The sequence below is a fragment of the Hyperolius riggenbachi genome, chromosome 3 (genome assembly GCF_040937935.1).
Source record: "Hyperolius riggenbachi isolate aHypRig1 chromosome 3, aHypRig1.pri, whole genome shotgun sequence".
Taxonomy (NCBI): domain Eukaryota; kingdom Metazoa; phylum Chordata; class Amphibia; order Anura; family Hyperoliidae; genus Hyperolius; species Hyperolius riggenbachi.
In genome coordinates, this window is record NC_090648.1 from 188,647,548 (window position 1) to 188,662,170 (window position 14,623).

At 47.9% G+C, this 14,623-nt stretch overlaps 1 protein-coding gene across 1 annotated transcript in view; it reads left to right on the forward strand.

The window, feature by feature from the left end:
* Positions 1–2,166: 2,166 nt before the first annotated feature.
* SCG3 (secretogranin III) overlaps positions 2,167–14,623 on the forward strand; it is a 69,542-nt gene continuing 57,085 nt past the window's right edge. The window contains exons 1-4 of the mRNA XM_068275446.1: positions 2,167–2,704; positions 3,098–3,150; positions 3,819–3,858; positions 3,938–4,150. Coding sequence (XP_068131547.1) covers positions 2,614–2,704; positions 3,098–3,150; positions 3,819–3,858; positions 3,938–4,150 — 397 coding nt within the window. The 5' untranslated portion in view covers positions 2,167–2,613. The remainder of the gene's footprint in view (positions 2,705–3,097; positions 3,151–3,818; positions 3,859–3,937; positions 4,151–14,623) is intronic.

Here is a 14,623-nt window from a genome sequence, read left to right on the forward strand (position 1 = left end):
AACACAAGACAGAGCAGGACAGCGCACAGGGGTAGCAAAGGCACAGAAAATCACACAATGAGAAGATAAGAAAAATAACAAACACTAGCTAAACACGTCCACTGCACTCATTCGCAACAGTGAACGCGTTTACGCACGGTCCCTGCGCGTTAAGCACCCGGGGACAAGCGTGCCGCCCTAACTAACCAAAACAAGACAGATACCACACAGACACGCTAGCTACACGGTTGCCTTACCGCAGGCACCAGCAAGCGTAAACGAACAGACAAACAAACAGGAAAAGGTCACACAGGAACCACTGCTCTTACTGTCAGAGCCAGTGCAAACCAAGTATGAGAAAAGACCCACTGCTCTTCCGCCAGAGCAGTGTGATCCAAGCACATGACAGACAGAAGGAGTAACACACACAAGCAATAGAACACAGCAGTACATGCATCCAGCTACATTTGAAATTGGTCAGCAGGTGCTCGTCAGCCAATCAGGATGCACTGTCATACACCCTTTACCTGCCATACCACATCTAGCAGCCATTAGCATTCAGGTGGGAGGCTTCAGTTGGACGCCATCGCAAGATTGCGTCGCTAGCAGGACCGCCCTGTGCAGGCATTCCTCCCACAGGGGTCCCTCCCTAACCGCTCACCTGTCCGCCATGTCCTAGAGCTGAAAGAAAACGTTTAAAAACACACGATTGGTTCACACGATGGCCAGGGGCCCCGGACCCCTCTCACTGGCCGGGGCCCCAAGGCCAACACGCGATACCTGGAGGGGAGTGCAGGTGGGCCTGGACCTCTCACACCCAGGCTCCAGGCCCACCTGCACTCCCCTCCAGGTATCGCATGTTGGCCTTGGGGCCCCCGCCAGTGGGAGGGGTCCGGGGCCCCTGGCCATCGTGTGAACCAATCGTGTGTTTTTAGACAGAAGGAGTAACCGATAGCGACCGCAGCCAAGGTTAACTCCAAGATTCAGACCAGAAGGATCCACCGCCTCTAACGCTAGGGCGAGTGCGATCCAAACACACGGCAGACAGAACAGATGAGGTAGGCAGAAACAACCGCTGCTCCAACCTACACTCCAGACTCAATCAGAAGGATCCACAGCCGCTAACGCTAGGGCTTGTGCGATCCAAACACATGACAGACGGAACAGGCAAAACAGATAATGCAATTCTAACTGCACTAGGGAAACTGCCTAGTGCATTCCCGCGAATTACACTAAGATAACTTTAACAAACGAGAATGGCTGACACTCCAGGAGTGTCCATCAGGAACAGACCATGAAAGGGAAATGTCCAGCAAAGCATTCTGGGAGCAGAATGCTTTTATAGTGCCAGTCATCAAAAGAAGGCAGGTAAGGGAATTGCATGACTAATGTATGCAAATTCCTCAGCAACACACGCTACAAAACTGACAGAAGGTCTCCTTTCCAGAGTCCTGCAGCATGCAAACCTAAACAATGGTCAAAAGGCTGCCTGCCTGTGCAGGCAGCTGAGCGGATTCTCACACCTACTCAAAACTCCACCTTAGTACATTTTGTGCACTATTACTATTTCAAATTATTGTATAGACTCTATGTGGACATGTATTACAGGTGTACCTAATAAAAATATAAATATATTCTCCCCAGTCTGGTAGGTTTCCTCCCACATCCAAAAAGCACACGGATAAGTTCATTGGCTTCCCCCTAGATTGGCCCCTTACCACGTTGGACATGTGATTATGGTAGGGAGTAGACTGTGAGCCTGAGGGACAGTTAGTGAGACTGTATACTCTGTACAGTGCTGCAGAAAATGTTGGCGCTCTATATATATAGTTATAAAGTGATAAAGTGGTTTAGCTTTAGATTGTGTTAGGTATACCAGAGAGTTTTTGTCAAGTGCAGTCTTTTAACAGGTACAACATACCAAACTATGGTAAATGCACTGGTATGACCCAACAGCTAACGCCATACATATGCATGAAACCATAATAAAAAGATTGCATCTACTGAAACGTGCAGTTGACGTATTCCAGACAAGGCTGCTGTTTTCAGCACTTCTCTGCCTGCACTAGCGGCTAGCCTTGTATGTGAAGGTTCGGCAGCACATCTTCTGTAGGGGTGTGCTTTCGTGAACCAATCGGGGCTCTCCTGGCTCCAATCAGCGGGGCTTTTACATTAGCCGTGCATGAGCTGGAGTAAAGGTCGCGATGTCCCGCATACCAGCATTGGTGGGGCTAAGCAGCTCTACACAAACATTTGACGGGCTATCAACCAGGTGACGCAAACTGGAGCATTGATTCCTGATCTCGGAGCACCTGCCAGCAGGAGAATAGAAGAGCACGTCTCAGTGGTAGGATGGTCCCTGGTGATGAACAGTAGGGGAAATCCGTGCTGTCCATCACTCTTGCTTGGTCATCATCATCAGCACCGCTCAGAGGAGGTTCAGCACCACAGCCCTGGACAGCTCCACTGCTCTGCATCAGCAGCAGACTCCCCCTCACACTGGGAATACCCGTTATAGGTCAATGCACTGTGCGCCGGCAGAGGAGTAGCAGCCAGCCGGCTTATCCCCTTTGCTAGACAGGAGTTTAACTATAAAGCAGGGTTGTGCAAGGACATTTCTGGTCCTGCTGAGAGATGGCTTTTAAGACTATTGTTTTCTGTACTGCAGTCATCGGGTTTTTGAGCTATAATACCCAAGGATTCCCTACGCCTGACAGTTCCCAAGGTAAGAAGACTCTACCAAAACCCAGATGTTAGTCATTAGTGCATAGCCTGGTATTTACATTGCATTTGCTAATAACGTTAATATTATATTATGTGTATTTTTCAGTCTCAAAATGTAATGCAGGAATGTTTATGAGGAGCATCCTGAAGAGATGTTCCCGTTTAATCCCAAGATTAAAGTAATCCGATTTGACATGTTTCTCCGTTGCCAACTCTTAAAGGAAAACATTTTATTCAGGGCTTTTTCTCAACATACATCTACAGAGTAGTTATTCATGTTGGTATTCATTCATGTGGGTATTTATGAATAAAAAATGATGAAATAATCACTATGTTCTCAAGATATTACATGTCCTCTTGGGAAGTTACATGCCTGCCTTTTTCTTCTTTCTAGACAAAGCTTTGCATAATAGAGAATTAAGTGTAGAAAGACCACTGGAAGAACAGGTGAGCTATCCCATTGCATACAATACATTTTAACAAGAGAGTATAGGAATGGCCTTGAAACGTAAACAGAATATTTACCAGTAACCTGTAGATAGAACTGGACTGTGTATGTTTGGCTAATATGCTGGCCCCCATAATACATTGAATACATATGAAGGAGGGACTGCACCCACCCCAGCAAGTGGGCTGTAGTTGGAAAATAAGCCTATTTCAATAACTGTGATCATCACAACCACACCAGATGTAATGACTGCAGAACACTAATGAGAGTTTATCATGAGTGAATTAATCATCCAATTAGTTTTTATTAAAAGAAACCGATGATACTTTTAGTCATATGTTATGGCAGGGATGTATGTCATAACATGGTGTAGAGGTAAAGAATGGCATATGGCTTATAGTGTAGCCATGTACGGTAGTAACATATATGCCATGCCAGTCATTGACAATTTGCATCGTTACAGGATAAAATTCTAACTTAAAACTATTGTTTTTTGTACTGTCTTTTAAATAAGCTAAACATGTAAAAACTGCAGTTGGTTTAGACTTTGTTTGATTTACAGCAAGCCCTAATTCATGGTTAAGGGTCTATAAAAATAGAAAATTAATGGAACTCACTAAGAATAAGATGTTATGTTTACATTTTTTTTCTATCATTTCCCCCAAAGATTGCTGAAGCAGACACAGTGAGCAGAGCCACAAGTACAGGTGCGTCATGGACATTGCAATATGTACATTGTTGTTAGTATTTTAGAAACACTAACCTAATTTACTTGACATCCTGCAGAATCTAAACCTAGCAATGATTCCCTTGTGGAAGACCTGAGTCTGTTGATGTCAGCGGCAGAAAAACAGAAGAACGTGAAAAGAAGCGGCCGGGCAATGGGAACAACCAGTGGCCGTAAGACCTCCACAGATGATGCTGCTGATTCAACAAAGAGCTTGAAACCAGTGGAGTATTTTGATTCCACCAAAAGTGGATTGGATTATAAATTTGAAGGTATTTTGCTAAGCAACCATGCTGGTGCATATATTATTCAATTTTTCTTAATAATTTATATCCAAAGAACAAGTCAAAATATGTTTTGTACTGAATGGAGATCCATTCTGTTTATCATTATAACTTCCAAGTAGGGACAGCTGCCATGAAAAGGAGAACTGGTGTGCCACAGTCAGCAGTCATTGCATCACCAAGACTGAAGCTGTAAAAATTTATAAACATGGTCAGCACTACCGTGTGAAAAATAGCTCTTTATTGGTAGTCCATAAGAATCTTCAGGAACACTGCCAATAGCTGGATATATTCATACTCCATACATAGAGTGTCCTGGCTAGGACTCAAAACCATGGTTCTAGTGGGTTTGAATTAAATTGGATTTGCAAAATTAAAAGTGCTAGCCATGTATTTACCCCACCCCCAAACTATAGAATGAAACTTTTCCTGTACACTTGTCTGAAGCCACAACATCATGTCCTTCTAATAACTAAAGCTTCGCTTAAGCCACATACAATCTTGCATTGCAGGGCCAACACTGTACAGGTTACTAGCTTGCAGGCTAGTGATGTATTCTGTTGCTATGGGGGCGGGGCGGGAGTGGGCCCAATGAGTGGTGAGGACAATTCTCTGTGGTGGTGAATGGCTTCATTCATCTGCATGGTTGATCGCTGGCTGAGGCATCAGGGGACATTGTACACACAATAGATTCTCAGTGGAGAAGGTCATTACCTGCTGCCTTGATTGAGTTTCATCTAGCATGTATGAAGCTATACTTGGTACAGAATCTATGAAGGTACATTAGAATTATTATATGACATATTTACTGATCATACAGCCAGTAGAGTGGATTCTATGATGATCCCTGGTTCTGAATAGGGATGGTTGGAAATGCAGATTTCCGAAAATTCAGATTACCGATACTGCAGCATACCGACAGTAATCCCATTTCCAAAAAATGTTTGTTTTTATATAGAACCCAGATTATAAAATACCGCGCCAAAGTTCATACGGTGATTACCAGTCTTTTCACAATCAACAGTCAATGGGATCGCTGCAGAAAAAATCCAGTCACTGGGCCATATAGTTCAAATGTACTGCTGCGCTCTCCAATCCTGCAATAGAAAACACACTCCACATAGGGCAGTATTGTTCAAACTCTGTGATCCCAGGTGTCACCAGTGTCTTGTGCTCCCCCGGTGTCACACAAATATATCCCTTGTCCCCTCTCACTAGATGCTCACCAGATTAATACCACCTCAGCTCTCTGGTGGGTCTTAAGCATGTCATTATATTCACTTGTTCCTATGAAACAGAAAGAGCTCCACATAGAGTATGCACAATAAGGGAAAGAGGCGCCCTGATTTGAATAAAAGCTTTTAAAACCAGTTTAAAAACGAAAAAGAAAAATGAGGTATCTTACCTCAATGACGAAATCTCTGTAAACTTACAAAAGATTTTTATTTGAGCACAAGCAACGCGTTTCGCGGGTCTGAGCCCGCTTACTCAGGCCAATACAGTGCCTAGAACAGCAGGAAGAGTTCCTCAATATAAATACATATACATATTTCATAAAAAAATTATAAAAATAATAACGGTCAGAGTACATATATAAATGAATAAATAGCGTAACATGATTTAATCTGGCAGGTTTATCCATGCCCTAATACTTGATTCCATGTTGTGCATATGCAAACGCATATTTATACACACACACACACACACACACACACACACACACACACACACGAAAGAGAACACACTACTGTGTCTCATATCTAAGAGCAAACTTGATGGTTTAGTCTAAGCTCCATTTGTCTCGTAATGCACAATACCATTATTGTTATGCACCTAGATGAACAGTAAATATATATATATATATATATATATATATATATGTATGGAAAAAATAACAAATTATATACAAAACAAAAAAAAACAAACAAAAAAAAAAGGGGGGGGGGGGGGGGGTTGGAGTCCAATTGATGATATTGTATACATCATCAATTAAAAAGAACTAGGAACATAGTGGATAGTATTCTAAAATTAGCCATGTGCCCATGACGTCGCACAGGATCGGCCAGTCAATAGAGAAGCGCACAAGGATATACCCTGAGACTGATCGAGAAGGCGGAACGGGAGAGAGCGCGGAAGTGTTGGGACGCACCCGGGAGCCAGACGGATGGGCATTGGCATCCACCTGTATGATACGCATAGATTGCTTCAGAAGGCGTAAGTGCAATAGATCGGCTGCACACTAAGGCATTGTTGTCAGTAATATGCTATATGCGTCTCCTTGTTTTTATGTTTTGAGCAATGTTTTAGTGAAAATAAAAGGAAAGTCCTTGCAAGAGGCTTGTTTAAACTACTGAGGATCGTGGAATTGATTGGATATAAAAGTGCAGTTTCCACCTGTATATGGAGGTGGGCTACATCTGGTGAGCAGTGTGGCGTGTAATGTGGTGCAGTGTCACGGTCAACGGGTAGTGTTAGGCCCCGTTCACACTTGCGGTTTTGCGAAAACCGCACCGGATGTCCGGACCGCACCGGAGCCGGATCGGACCTGAACCGTACGGTTCCTGTCCGGATCCGGTCCGGATCCGGTCCGGTTGCATACGGTTTCCGTGCGGTATGAACACGGTTGCGGTCCGGATCCGGATTCTTAAAGAGATAACAACCTGTATAAATACCTGGGGTTCTGGGAGGTCAGCAGAAGCTCTGGGGTCATTGTTGGAGACAGCTGGACGTGTGGAAACCATCCTTGGATACAGAGACAGCAGTTGGGACCATGGATCCAGTCATTTTTTACGCTTATTACCTGGGAATTCTCTCCTTCCTGTTGTTTACCTACTACTATGTGGGGAGAAGGCGTGCTCCTCGCAGGAGATGGTGGGTGCACCCTCTACTAGCCAGGAGGCAGAGGAAGGGAGAGTTCCAGGCCCTCTACCGGGACCTCAGACGACACCCACAGAAGTTCTACAGCTACACTCGGATGTCTATTCCCCTGTAAGTATCTAGGCCTAAATACACCAACCCCCACCATCCCTAAACACCCCACCCTCACCCCCACAACACCTCATCCCTGTATACCTAGCTAAACACACCACCCTGACCCCCACACCCCTGTATACCTAGCTATACACTACACCCCCACCCTCCACAACACTCCCAAACCTCTGTAAACACACCTCCCCCATCCTCCACCCAACACCTTGTCCCACAACATACTTTACAGCTTCTTCCTTTACATCTCCTGACAGGTTTGATACCCTTTTGGAGATGGTGAAGGATGACCTTAGGAAGAAGGATACCACGTTCAGGAGAGCAGTCACACCACAAGAACAACTACTCATCACACTGAGGTATGTAAAAACAAATTTTTTTATTGCAAAAACAACCACTTTCCAACATGGAAACATTCTTCCAACATGGAAGACAAAAAAATAACATATCAATGGTATAGCCCGGTCAGTTTTAAGGAACACCAACCACCAACTTTGTGCTGGAAGAGTTGCAGGGCATAGCTGCCCAAGTGTCTTTCGGGGACACCAGTACCTAATATTAAAGTGCTTCAAAAACCTAACCACTGGCACAGGACCCTCTGAGCCATGGATGAAGGACACAGGGCAGTGAAAAGGCTAGGCCTCTCACCGACCAGTCAAGGTGTCCTTCATCCATGGCTCCTAGGGTCTTGTGCAAGTGATTAGGAACAAGAACAAAGTGAGGAGCAAGAGGAACCGATGGCACAGGTGCAGGACTACAGGTGCAGTGCAACAGGCACAAGGTTGTGACCCAGGTAGTGTCTTTCGGGGACACCAGGCCCTAATAAATTGAAGTGCTTTAAAAACCTAACCACTGGCACATGACCCTCTGAGCCATGGATGAAGGACACAGGGCAGTGAAAAGGCTAGGCCTCTCACCGACCAGTCAAGGTGTCCTTCATCCATGGCTCCAAGGGTCTTGTGCAAGTGGTTAGGAACAAGAACAAAGTGAGGAGCAAGAGGAACCGATGGCACAGGTGCAGGACTACAGGTGCAGTGCAACAGGCACAAGGTTGTGACCCAGGTAGTGTCTTTCGGGGACACCAGGCCCTAATAAATTGAAGTGCTTTAAAAACCTAACCACTGGCACATGACCCTCTGAGCCATGGATGAAGGACACAGGGCAGTGAAAAGGCTAGGCCTCTCACCGACCAGTCAAGGTGTCCTTCATCCATGGCTCCAAGGGTCTTGTGCAAGTGGTTAGGAACAAGAACAAAGTGAGGAGCAAGAGGAACCGATGGCACAGGTGCAGGACTACAGGTGCAGTGCAACAGGCACAAGGTTGTGACCCAGGTAGTGTCTTTCGGGGACACCAGGCCCTAATAAATTGAAGTGCTTTAAAAACCTAACCACTGGCACATGACCCTCTGAGCCATGGATGAAGGACACAGGGCAGTGAAAAGGCTAGGCCTCTCACCGACCAGTCAAGGTGTCCTTCATCCATGGCTCCAAGGGTCTTGTGCAAGTGGTTAGGAACAAGAACAAAGTGAGGAGCAAGAGGAACCGATGGCACAGGTGCAGGACTACAGGTGCAGTGCAACAGGCACAAGGTTGTGACCCAGGTAGTGTCTTTCGGGGACACCAGGCCCTAATAAATTGAAGTGCTTTAAAAACCTAACCACTGGCACATGACCCTCTGAGCCATGGATGAAGGACACAGGGCAGTGAAAAGGCTAGGCCTCTCACCGACCAGTCAAGGTGTCCTTCATCCATGGCTCCAAGGGTCTTGTGCAAGTGGTTAGGAACAAGAACAAAGTGAGGAGCAAGAGGAACCGATGGCACAGGTGCAGGACTACAGGTGCAGTGCAACAGGCACAAGGTTGTGACCCAGGTAGTGTCTTTCGGGGACACCAGGCCCTAATAAATTGAAGTGCTTTAAAAACCTAACCACTGGCACATGACCCTCTGAGCCATGGATGAAGGACACAGGGCAGTGAAAAGGCTAGGCCTCTCACCGACCAGTCAAGGTGTCCTTCATCCATGGCTCCAAGGGTCTTGTGCAAGTGGTTAGGAACAAGAACAAAGTGAGGAGCAAGAGGAACCGATGGCACAGGTGCAGGACTACAGGTGCAGTGCAACAGGCACAAGGTTGTGACCCAGGTAGTGTCTTTCGGGGACACCAGGCCCTAAATTATTAGTGCTTCTAAAACCTAACGACTGGCACAGGACCCTCTGAGCCATGGATGAAGGACACAGGTCAGTGAAAAGGCTAGGCCTCTCACCGACCAGTGAAGGTGTCCTTCACCCATGGCTCCAAGGGTCTTGTGCAAGTGATTAGGATCAACAAGGAACAAGAGGAATCAAAGGCACAGGTGCAGGACTACAGGTGCAGTGCAACAGGCACAAGGTTGTGACCCAGGTAGTGTCTTTTGGGGACACCAGGCCCTAAATTATTAGTGCTTCTAAAACCTAACGACTGGCACAGGACCCTCTGAGCCATGGATGAAGGACACAGGTCAGTGAAAAGGCTAGGCCTCTCACCGACCAGTGAAGGTGTACTTCACCCATGGCTCCAAGGGTCTTGTGCAAGTGATTAGGATCAACAAAGTAAGGAACAAGAGGAATCAAAGGCACAGGTGCAGGACTACAGGTGCAGTGCAACAGGCACAAGGTTGTGACCCAGGTAGTGTCTTTTGGGGACACCAGGCCCTAAAGTTCAAGTCCAGCAAAACCAAAAGTTAAAAAGCCCTGTGATGGTATCCTTCCTCCGAGGATCGGAGGTATTCAGAGGAGCATGTCCAGGAACAATTTGACTTTTTTTTTCAAATTGTATCGGCACCACTACTAGAAAAGGTGGGAGTTGCTGCCTGGAAATCTGGACTCTCTTGGGTGCTGGTCGTGGATGAGCTGGACCCTGACAGCGGTGGCCCATATTGACTGCCTCTGTAGCCGGTGTACATCTGTGATGATTGCCAGGTGGGCACCGCTGTTGGTTGTGGGGGTCTAAAAATTGGTGGTTGCAATAATGGCGTGTCCATGTGCTGTTTAATCACCTCCAGCAAATTGGAATGGCACGCCATCAGGTTTTGTGAAGGCACCTTTTCAAGATATGGTATTAGAGACATCACAGTGTGAAAACACGGGTGTGCCTGCAATTTCAGTAGTTCCTTGCTTTGTTGATGCATTTGCTGCATCATGTTCTGCAGCTGGCCCACCGACTGATGATGCTGCGCACGCAGTTGGTCGATTTCTCCTCTGTGCATCTCATGCATCATTTTAAGCTCGTCCCTGTAGTGCCCATGTACAGCGTCGAGCTCACATTGCAGTGAAGTGATGTGGGACTTGTACTGCTCCATGATATGGCCCCTGTCCTCATCTTGCAACTGCCGGGTTATGAGAGTTTGGTGGCTCTGAAGAATCCCGAGAAGTCCGGAGACAGCCCCGGACATCTCGGACTCTGTCTCTCTCCTTGTTGGGGGGAGGGTACCTCGACGCCTCACTGGTGTGGTGGTCCTCACTGGTGGTGTGGCAGCATCTTCCCGTCCTCTGGCCTGTGTCGGGGTTGCCCTGCGCGCTGGTTGTGCTGCAGTCTCTCGGTGCTCCTCACTTTGTTCTTGTTCCCCTGGAGCTTCCATAGCGGTCGATTGTGGAGGTTCAGCTTCTTCCACACTCGGTCCTGCAACCTCAACATCCAAGCTCTCTTCTGCCAAGTCATCATCAAAGGACGGAGTTGTGATGAAGGACTCCCTCCTCCTACTCCTCGCCTCGGGGAAATAGGTTACATCGGCGACGTCATCATCCACCAAGCTCTCCTCACTGCTGAACCGTGCCTCCTGGGTCGGTTCCTCTTGCTCCAAATTGTCTTCAGTCCTGTAGATAAAAAAAATATTTATTGGTGTGCCAAACAGCATGTGGCGTCAATTCACAGAGCTAGCAAACACTAGCAATCACTTTATCACCCGTTTCTACCCAACATTTGATAAAGCTTGTGAGAAAAGTTCGCTAGCCATGGGAATTGAGGCCATAGCAATACATGGCCGAAGTCATGGTAAATGAGCTCTCAGTTCCTGCCCACAGTAGTGGTACTTACAGTCTAGGTTCCAGGCTTGCATTGATGAAAGACAATTGCTTGGCAAATTGGTAGTCTTTTTGTCGCCTTCCCCCGCCACTGCCACTTCGTTCGGCAAGTTTTTTCTTCCGTAGCCATTTCACATATGCATCCCGTATATTGCGCCACCTTGTCTTGTACCTTTCTCCTGTAACGACATGAAAAATTGATTTCGATTATTTCTCTTGTAGGTACATTGCAACTGGACAAACATATACATCGCTACATGTCACATTTCGTATTGGGAAGAGCACGGTGGCAGGCATCGTCGTGAGGACTTCGAGGATCCTTTGGACGCGACTGAGGGCCAGATACATGCCTGTGCCGGACACCACGAAATGGGAGGAGATCGCCCAGGGCTTCTGGACCGAGTGCAAGTTTCCTAATTGTGTTGGCGCACTGGATGGGAAACACATCCGGATTCAGAAACCCGTGGGGAGTGGCAGCCATTATTTCAACTATAAAAAATACTTCAGCATTGTTCTAATGGCAGTGGCAGATGCGGACTACAAGTTTGTGTACGTGGATGTGGGGTCGTACGGTAGTTCCAATGACTCTGGAATTTTCCAGCGTACGACCCTTTGCCGGCTGATGGAGGAAGGCAGACTGCGTCTCCCCCGTGACAGACCCTGGCCTGGGACAAGGGCACCGGCCTACCCCTATGTGTTTGTGGGGGACGAGGCCTTCGCCCTGTCCGACCATGTAATGCGTCCGTACCCAGACAGGGGACTTGATGCCAGCCAGCTACACTTCAATGCTCGGTTGAGCCGTGCAAGGAGAATGGTGGAGTGCACATTTGGGATCCTGGTGTCAAAGTGGAGGGTGTTCCACACGCCCATGCTGCTGAAACCGGGCAACGCAGTTGTCGTGGTGAAGGCAGCATGCATCCTCCACAACTTTGTGCGGCAGGAGGAAAGAGAGACTCCGGAACCCCCGAATGTGCTTCCACTAATGCCCCTGCGGAGGTATGCAACCAGGCCAAGGGTAGTGTCACTGCGGAACAGGGACCAACTGAGACTTTATTTTACCACACCACCTGGACGAGGGTGAATGTTTGGTTTTTAATATGTTTTGTTGAAATGTGTTTATTTTGGAGTTTCAAGTTTGAGTGATTTTAAATGTATTAATTTTTTACAATAAATTGATGTATAATAATTGGTCATTGTGTATGTTTTATGTGCACAGGTGGGGTACATCGCAGGTGGGTGGGATACAACACAGGTGGGGTACAGGTGGGTGGGATACATCACAGGTGGGGTACAGGTGGGTGGGATACAACACAGGTGGGTGGGATACATCACAGGTGGGGTAGAGGTGGGTGGGATACAACACAGGTGGGGTACAGGTGGGTGGGATACATCACAGGTGGGGTACAGGTGGGTGGGATACATCACAGGTGGGGTACAGGTGGGTGGGATACATCACAGGTGGGGTACAGGTGGGTGGGATACAACACAGGTGGGTGGGATACATCACAGGTGGGGTAGAGGTGGGTGGGATACAACACAGGTGGGGTACAGCGCAGGTGGGTGGGATACATCACAGGTGGGTGGGATACATCACAGGTGGGTGGGATACAACACAGGTGGGGTACAGGTGGGTGGGATACATCACAGGTGGGGTACAGGTGGGTGGGATACAACACAGGTGGGTGGGATACATCACAGGTGGGGTAGAGGTGGGTGGGATACAACACAGGTGGGGTACAGGTGGGTGGGATACATCACAGGTGGGGTACAGGTGGGTGGGATACATCACAGGTGGGGTACAGGTGGGTGGGATACATCACAGGTGGGGTACAGGTGGGTGGGATACAACACAGGTGGGTGGGATACATCACAGGTGGGGTAGAGGTGGGTGGGATACAACACAGGTGGGGTACATCGCAGGTGGGTGGGATACATCACAGGTGGGTGGGATACATCACAGGTGGGTGGGATACAACACAGGTGGGGTACAGGTGGGTGGGATACATCACAGGTGGGGTACAGGTGGGTGGGATACAACACAGGTGGGTGGGATACATCACAGGTGGGGTAGAGGTGGGTGGGATACAACACAGGTGGGGTACAGGTGGGTGGGATACATTACAGGTGGGGTACAGGTGGGTGGGATACATCACAGGTGGGGTACAGGTGGGTGGGATACATCACAGGTGGGGTACAGGTGGGTGGGATACATCACAGGTGGGGTACAGGTGGGTGGGATACATCACAGGTGGGGTACAGGTGGGTGGGGAACAGGTGGGTGGGCCACGGGTGGGTGGGCAACACGTGGGTGACACAAATCCATAGCAAAAGTTGAATACATCACAAGCTTAAACCACAAGCCCCCCCCAAAAAAAACTTCTAGTCAACATACCCTCTGTGCCTTGCTGTCTCTTGCTCAAGTTCTCAAAGTCCTCCACATACAGCTTGGCAATTTTTTTCCACAGGCCTCTGCATTTTTTGATGTTGCTGTGGTCCGCATCCCCCTTGTCCCACAGGGCTGGTACCTGCTGCACCTGTAGGATGAGGTCTTCTGATGTGTAGGGCCTCACCCCCTCGCTATCAGACTGATCCTGCTCCATATTGCTGCCAAAGAGCTCCAGCATGAAGTCACTGCTGCTCCACTCTGTGAACGCTGGTGCCATGTGGTCCCCATCCAAAATGGCCACCATACCATAGAGTCTGCATAGGAAGTGTGGTACAACATCCGGTTTTTATAGCCAGTGTGTTGTGCGCTCTCCGGTTCTCATTGGTTTCCATTGGCCGGATGCAACATTCCGGCTCCGGTCCGGATACGTCAGCCGGACCAGCCGGACCAAAAAATAGCGCATGTTGGAACGGACGCCGGAGTCCGGATCCGGTCCGGCTTCCGGTCCGGACGAAACGGACGCATGTGAACGGTCGCATAGACTTTCATTGCTATGCCGTGCGTCCGTTTCGTCCGGTCCGCATGCGGTCCGGCTCCGGCACGGCTCCGGCACGGCGATTCCGGATAGCAACCGCTAATGTGAACCGGGCCATACACAGCTGGAGTGTTTGCAGCACTTGTATTGCTTTATTTGAACTGTACTACTCTATGTGGAGCTCTTTCTGTTTCATAGGAACAAGTGAATAAAATGACATGCTTAAGACCCACCAGAGAGCTGAGGTGGTATTAATCTGGTGAGCATCTAGTGAGAGGGGGCAAGGGATATATTTGTGTGTCACAACGGGGGAGCACAAGACACTGGTGACACCTGGGATCACAGAGTTTGAACAATACTGCCCTATGTGGAGTGTGTTTTCTATTGCAGGATTGGAGAGCGCAGCAGTACAATTGAACTATATTTATATAGAACCCGTAATAATTACGGACATCCACAAAATATTATGGATTCCGTAAAAAAACAACACTTCACAGTAC